This window comes from Arachis hypogaea, chromosome 17, assembly GCF_003086295.3.
Source record: "Arachis hypogaea cultivar Tifrunner chromosome 17, arahy.Tifrunner.gnm2.J5K5, whole genome shotgun sequence".
NCBI lineage: Eukaryota > Viridiplantae > Streptophyta > Magnoliopsida > Fabales > Fabaceae > Arachis > Arachis hypogaea.
In genome coordinates, this window is record NC_092052.1 from 129986274 (window position 1) to 129993842 (window position 7569).

At 32.7% G+C, this 7569-nt stretch overlaps 2 protein-coding genes across 2 annotated transcripts; both read left to right on the forward strand.

Moving 5' to 3' along the window:
- Nucleotides 1–706: 706 nt before the first annotated feature.
- Nucleotides 707–1879, forward strand: LOC140180770 (uncharacterized). Its single transcript, XM_072222063.1, has 3 exons — nt 707–1006; nt 1225–1321; nt 1713–1879. Exons 1-3 carry the CDS (start codon nt 707–709, stop codon nt 1877–1879), a joined length of 564 nt encoding a protein of 187 aa, XP_072078164.1.
- Nucleotides 1880–4175: 2296 nt separating this feature from the next.
- On the forward strand, nt 4176–7324 carry LOC112764730 (GEM-like protein 1). Its single transcript, XM_025810490.3, has 4 exons — nt 4176–4799; nt 4878–4979; nt 5225–5496; nt 6584–7324. Exons 1-4 carry the CDS (start codon nt 4487–4489, stop codon nt 6755–6757), a joined length of 861 nt encoding a protein of 286 aa, XP_025666275.1. The 5' UTR covers nt 4176–4486; the 3' UTR covers nt 6758–7324.
- The last annotated feature ends 245 nt before the right edge of the window (nt 7325–7569 follow it).

A 7569-nucleotide genomic window follows, 5' to 3' on the forward strand; every position in this document is an offset into this window, starting at 1 on the left:
AATACTGTTTTATATATATCCATAAGTTTTTTTTATTTTTATGTAAATTTATACCCAAATCCACATTAACACCTATTACTTGTTTTCATTTTCTGTGTTTTTTATTTTTTTATTTTTTCTTTCATATGTAGTTTATGTTTAAATTTTTTTTAAAGGTATAAAAAATTATTATCTTTCAATTAGTTGAGATTCTTTTACACTTAATTATATTCTTCGATTAGGAGGTCATATATATGAATACTAGTTATTTAACTGCATTGCTTATGCTTTACATATGATGCTATCTTTTTTTGTTTTTGTTGGTGCTGTAAATCTACGATATGTACATTTGAAACTACAAAGTGCTTGTTAAATGGATAAGGCTAATCATGAAGAAAGTTTTTTGGTCCCCAATATGAAAGACATCTTTAATTGTGATTTTCCACTAAACCTTTTCTTTAAGTTTGGGGTCGATAATCAGGAAAATATGTTAACCTTGAAAACCAAGAACATATATTAACAGTTTCGAGGGAGGATTGGAAAAGACGACAGAAATTATGCACAATAACACTGATATGTTACATCGTGCACATGTTATATTTATTGAGATTTATGTCTACGCGGGTTGACAAATCCATCTCCCATAAATTGGTTAGGCGAGAACAAATTCGAACTACTTTAATGCAACAGTTAAGAGAAACTCATAGGTGTCGTGACATAACTACACATGAGTCCTGATGCATTTCTTCAATTGTGTGAGAAATTAAGAGCAACACGTCAAGTGAGGGATACAAAACATGTTACAGTAGAGGAGCAAGTTGCTAGGTTCTTGTATATAATAGCTCATAATGTGAAAACTAGAACCGTTTCTTTTTTCTACCACCGGTCTGGAGAAACTGTTAGCTGCCACTTCCATGCTGTGTTACAGACAATTATTTTATTAGAAGATGAATTTCTTCGACAACCATCTACATCTATTATTTCTCCGGCGATCCTTCACGATCATAGATTTTATCCTTATTTTAAGGTATGAACATGTACAATTACATGAATAAATAATTTTGATTGATATATACAATTTCATGTTACTTTATTAAATAATAGACTATCATTTAGGACTGTATTGGAGCTATAGATGGAACACATTTTCGTGTCAAAGTACCCATAGCAGATCAACCTAAATTTTGAGGGAGAAAAGACTGGCCAACACAAAATGTATTAGCTGCATGTGATTTTGATATGAAGTTCACTTATGTATTAACGGGTTGGGAAGGAACAGCATCTGACTCAAAAGTTCTTAAGAATGTATTATCGAGGGATGATAATCTTAAACTTCCACGAGGTTAGCATGTACATAAAACTATATTGTCTCATTAGTAGGTAAAGATTAATAGTTTGTGTGTTTATACTAAATTAATCATTTTTAATCATGGATTCTGTAGAAAAATTTTACTTTGGGGATGCTGGATTTATGGTGAAGCATGGATTAATTACCCCATATCAAAGTGTAAGGTATCACTTAAAAGAGTATGTAAGACGTGGCCAAAAAAAATGAAAAGAATTATTTAATCTTCGTCATGCTTCATTGAGAAATGTTATCGAAAGGTCATTTAGACTTTTAAAGAAAAGATTTGCAATAATCACAAGTGGCACTGAACCACATTATGACTTTGAGACTATGACTGAAATTGTGCTAGCTTGTTGCATATTACATAACTTTTTAATGGGTGTAGATCCTGATCCACATCTCATAGTTCAAGTTGACCGAGAACTACAAGAAAATAATCCAGAAGAGGATGAAGTAGTTCGACATGAACAAGATGAAGACTATAGGCGGGGGGCCATATTAAGGGATGAAATAGCTGCTCAAATGTGGGCTGACTATCAACTAGGGCTCTGATCACTCATTTCCAAAATTTTGCAAATAAAGTTATTAGTTATATTATCTGTGCGCTAAGTTGATTTTATAACTATGATTTGTTATTATTGAATTCATGTTACCTCTTGAAGTGTTATCATATTCTGTTTGAGGACTTTGATGTGCAATTATTGAATCATTTTGTCACCTGTTGTACTTATGGAGTGTATTGAATCTGTATTTGTTAAATAATTGATAAGATAGTTTACAAATAGTTTGATTTAAGATTATGGATGTTATTTCTATCCACTTGTTTTGTAGATTGAGAAGTGTTAATGGCAAGGAGAGCATCATGCCAAGGTGAGGCCACTAGTCGGGATACCCTAAGATGGACCGACGAAATGGATACAACCTTCATTGATGCTTTGATTGAAGAATGTCGCAAAGGTAATAGAGTGGATGACACATTTACTACAATGGCATATGACAACTTACTTTCACTTTTGAGATCTATCTATGATAACCACATCCGCAAAGAGAATCTTAAGAATAGACTCAAGACTTTAAAGGATCATTTTGGAGTTTGTTATGATAATTTTCATGGGCTTAGTGGATTTTCCTGAAATCCAATTACAAAGATGTTTGAGGCTGAAGTTGAAGTTTGGGAAGAATTGATTAATGTATACTTTATGTATTTACTCTCTTTTTTGGTATTAAATGTCACTAGTAATTATTGAAGAAGTATCTCAATAATATATATTTACATATAGGCACAGTCATAGTAAATATTCTTCTATTTGATTTAGGCAAAAACCAGAAGTGAAAAAGTGGATGCGTACTCCAATCAAACACTATGATAAACTATTTGAGATATATGGTACAGACAGGACAACAGAAAAACATGCTGAAAGTGCCAAAGAAAAAGTGAAAAGGTGGGAGAAGAATAAAGAAACAATTAACTTAAATGATGATGATAGTTTCTTAAATATGGAAGAAGAGTGGAATGAGGATCCAATTACTCCTCATGCTACTAGTTTTACAATTGGTCATAGTGCTATTGGTTTTCAAACCAAAAATGCTTTCTTTGGTCTGTAAATGGATTAGGAATAGGCTCTTTGTCTTTTATCTGCGGACATAGTGGATAGAAGACTTGAGTAGCTAAATTGAATGCTAAGAGAGAATTTTTTGGTGTTCCGGCTAACGTACGTCTTGCCACATTATATGAATTGATGAAAGAAGCAGGTGCACTCTAGGAACAATAGTGCTAGTAATGTGGCTAATATTTTGAGACTGGCACAAATATAACTTTAAGATCAAAATAGGTACAAGTATCTTCATATTTTGTGGGTAACATATCTATGACTTAATTAAGGCTTATAATGATAATAATTCTGTAACTGATGCAGTAACGTGATGTGAGAGAAATTAATGGGAGAAGTTATATTGATATGAACGTGAAAGGAAATGAAATAGTAGAATGCTGTAACTAGAAGTAAGTTATTAAAAAGGATAAAAATGAAAAAAAAATTGGACACCAAAAATGGATTTTCCCATTATATATTGTTATAGATAATACCTCATGTCTTTGTATTTTGTGACTTTCATAACTATAACTATTGTTAACTATGCTGTTAGTAATGAGTTAGTAAAAAAAGTCTATGCTATTAGTAATGACTTGATCAAAAAGGTCTCTGTATTAAGTTTGTTAGTTTCATATGTAATGACTTGATCATGTAAGATTTTTTTAATGTGTATTTGTAAATGTAATATAAGGCATAATATATTAATCAAATGATATAATGTGATTGGTTAGCCTCTTTAAAATTATGTACATGTAATTATTGATTTAGATATTTCTTCTTCTTGAAATTATTTCCAATTTATGTATTGAGATGAGTAATAAACAAAAATAAAATTTATATTTTATCTAATTAGATCACGCTAACTTTTTTATTATTATTATTATTATTATTATTATTATTCCTAACTTATTATATTATAAATATAATTAAATTTTGTTGTTATTATTTAATCACATTTATGAATATTTACATAATTGTATACATAATAATATGACTATATAATATAAAGAATAATATTGTCATTATATAACTTAATTCATTTTTTCTTTCATTTTCCTTTCCAAACAAATATAAATTATTTATCTTTTAATATCTTTCTATCATATTTTTTTTCTATCTAAACACACTCATAAAAAATAAATTTCACTTCAAATTCTTTCCTTTCTATTTCTTTTCACTCAATTTCTCTCCTAACCTATTTCTTTCCACCCCAAACAAAGTGTAATGGAATAAAAAGGTAAAATAAAATGTTACTCGGAGAAAAAACATATGATTAGGGGCAGAAAAGACAAAGATGAAAACCAAACGGTCCGATAGAAGCAAGCAACGGGCAGATGCAGAAAACGCGGAAACGATAGAAAAGAATAAGAAAATTGTAATTACTAAATTGGACGGTTTTCGATGAGATTGACTCTTTTGAATTCCAGAAGATTCCTTCCTTGCTCTGCGTTTAAGACAGAACAAACCCCAATTTCGGTGTTTCAGAAATCAGAATCGGAATCAGAATCAGAATCAGCATCTACAGCTAGTCAAAATCGTAATCGGAGAAGAAACCGAAGCGAACAAGATGAGTACTCCTTCTGATCAAACCACAAACGAAGCTAAAACAACAACACCACCACCGCCGCCGCCGAATGATTCTCCGTCTCAGTCTCAGTCTCAGCCTCACTCCACCGATTATGCTCCATACCCTAAAATTGACCCCAACGATGTTACTCCTCCTTTGCCACATCATCCTAATTTGACTTCTGAGCCGTTGCAACCGGTTACTAGTCCCGTCGCCGCTGAAACTCGCGCTCCGATTTCCGGCGACGCTGCAACCACCATGCCTCCCGAGTCCAATCCCTATGTCTCCCCTGCACCTGTTCAGCCATCAAAAAGTCCGTTTCTTTTTATTGATTCATTGTGTATCGCTGTCTTACTGTGTTCTTAACGTGATGTTTATTTGATCTGCTCAGATACTTTGGATTCGGTGAAGGATGTTCTTGGAAGATGGGGGAAGAAAGCCGCTGAAGCTACCAAGAAGGCCCAAGATCTATCTGGAAATATGTGGCAGCACTGTATGTCTCTTATTATTCGTGAAATTCCAGTTTTTTTTTTTTTTTTTTTTTTTTAATTGTTATTGTTGTGATGATTATTAATAGCTCTGGATCTGTTGAATCATGTCTCAATGTTAGTGCTTCCGTGTTTTTAGTTTTGTAGTTCTTCATGATGATGAAATCCAGAAATGTTACTTCTTGTGAAGCTTATATAGTTATATTGATATGTGTGTGTGTACACTTGTGTTTGACTTTATTTGAAACAGTGAAGACTGGTCCTAGTTTTGCTGATGCTGCTGTTGGGAGGATTGCTCAGAGCACAAAGGTTCTTGCAGAAGGTGGCTATGAGAAGATCTTCAGGCAAACTTTTGAGACTGTTCCGGAGGAGCAGCTCTTGAAAACGTATGCGTGCTACTTGTCCACCTCGGCCGGACCGGTAATGGGAGTTCTGTATTTGTCAACTGCAAAGCTTGCTTTTTGCAGTGATAACCCACTTTCTTACCAAACGGGTGATCAGACTCAGTGGAGCTATTATAAGGTAAGCTGCAAGTTTGTTGCTTAATATTGTCATACTCTAAATATAGCATGTTTCTTAATTCATTGAGAATTGATTTGATGAAATGATCCAATAACCGAAGCAGCATATATTGTTATACTTGTAGAACTTGATAGGAAGGAATTTGATTCAAGAGCTGTAAATCTTGCATGTTTCTATATTCTAAGTGATCAGTTCAGTCCCCTATTTCAACTCTTTCCTATTTGTTGAAGATAAGTATTGTTCATTAGTGTAGTGGTTGTATGCATTTGCTGACATTGTTTGAAATTTAAAATCAACAGTAAAAAATGTGCAGATAGGTAGTTCTATATGTTGGGGTGGGTGAGTTTTTCATTGTATTTTTGCTTCTTGTGCTTACTATATGTCATTCTGTTTCCTGAATTTTGATATCAATTAAAAAACAAAATAGAAGATTTGCTGATGACTTTCAGTCTGATGCTACAGTTTACATTTTACAAAACACCATATGAATGAGTTGCTGATCCTTTTCTATGTTGTCGGAAGTTATATTATTTGTCAATGCACGTTCAGCTGAACTTACCTGGTTGACCATTAGCCATTTGCACAAGATTTCTTAGAAAATATGTTGTGGGAAACAGTACTGCTCTTTTGGTTAACTGTGTTGTTTGGCAGTTGGAAGTGAACATTAGGAAGTCAACATTTATTTCAACCTTTAGAAGCTTTACTGATCATGTTGACTTGGTTATTTGATCATGGAATGATAGAGCGGCATTGAGGAAATGTGCCAACTTTGCTTTTAATACACAACTTTTAGTTATTTAATGTTTTCACTATACGGTCAGTAATTTAGTCAGCAATTTCATGTTAAGTGAAGTTTATAATTCTCATCTTAGTCATCTACTTTTTACCACCAAGACCTGAAAAGGAGATTGATCTCACTGTAGTTTTACTAGCACTTGCAACTCTAGGCTAAAGCTACAATCTGATTATCTAATTGTTTCATTTTGATTTTCACTGGAGTTCCAATATTTATCATATTCTTCACTCCAATGAGTTCCAATTTAGTATTCAAAATATTTAGATGCTGGTTTTCCTTACCATGGTGTAGGTGGTCATTCCGTTACATCAGCTGAGAGCGGTGAACCCATCAGCAAGCAAAACCAACCAATCGGAGAAATATATACAGATCATCTCTGTTGACAACCATGAATTTTGGTTCATGGGCTTTGTTCACTATGACAGCGCTGTTAAAAATATTCAAGGAGTGTTGCAAACCCGTTGATGCACACAGCACACGCCATCAAAGACCTTGCAATGGATGATGTTTATGTTGATAAGTTTTCATTCACAGAAACATGAAATGTTTTACTGCTGTATGGTAGTCCTCTGGTCTTATATAGTTTGTGGAGCTGTTGTTTGATTATTTCTGAAATTTAGATGGTGTTTGGTTTATATTTTTGTTTTCTATTTCTTTTTTTAGTATTTTCTCTTTTTAGAATTTTGAGAAAAGAAAAAGTGAAAACAATAGAATTTTATTTTCTGTTTTCACATCATGTTTTTACTTTTTCTTTTACAAAATTCTAAATATAAAAAATATTAAAAAAATTGAAAATGAAAACACAAAACTAAATTTACTCATAGTCTATCTTCATGGTACATAACTGTTGGTACATAACTGTTATTACAAAAATGTAATTTTTTCCATATGTGAATTCAGTTCCATATTACTTCTCTCAAACGTGTAAGTTTATTCATTTATTATAAGTTGAATGAATATAGACTATGGTTCTGCATTTTAATATATCAAATTCTAATGAAATGTTATTATGAGGTTGGTTGTGGTTTTTAAGTGTTTATCTTAGTACATGGACAGGTAGAAATCATGATTGGAACTTATCATTATTTAAATAGTGGCTTGGCATAAATATTGGTATTGGGGGTTATTGTTATTTGTTGGATGACGAAATTTTAACATGACTCTGTGCGTTTCTTACCAGAACTCGCTACGTGTATTTATTCTAACTTTCTAAGGTGGGTGAGTAAATAAAATACCAGCTGAGTAGAACACCGGCCAATTCCTCCGGTTACCACCAG

Coding starts and splice junctions, on each gene's coding strand:
- LOC112764730 (XM_025810490.3), top strand. CDS start 4,487: ATGAGTACTCCTTCTGATCAAACCACAAACGAAGCTAAAACAACAACA. Junction 4,980..5,224: donor TGGAAATATGTGGCAGCACT/GTATGTCTCTTA, acceptor TATTTGAAACAG/TGAAGACTGGTCCTAGTTTT. Junction 5,497..6,583: donor CTCAGTGGAGCTATTATAAG/GTAAGCTGCAAG, acceptor ACCATGGTGTAG/GTGGTCATTCCGTTACATCA.
- LOC140180770 (XM_072222063.1), top strand. CDS start 707: ATGAGTCCTGATGCATTTCTTCAATTGTGTGAGAAATTAAGAGCAACA. Junction 1,007..1,224: donor GATTTTATCCTTATTTTAAG/GTATGAACATGT, acceptor TTTGATATGAAG/TTCACTTATGTATTAACGGG. Junction 1,322..1,712: donor TAATCTTAAACTTCCACGAG/GTTAGCATGTAC, acceptor TAATGGGTGTAG/ATCCTGATCCACATCTCATA.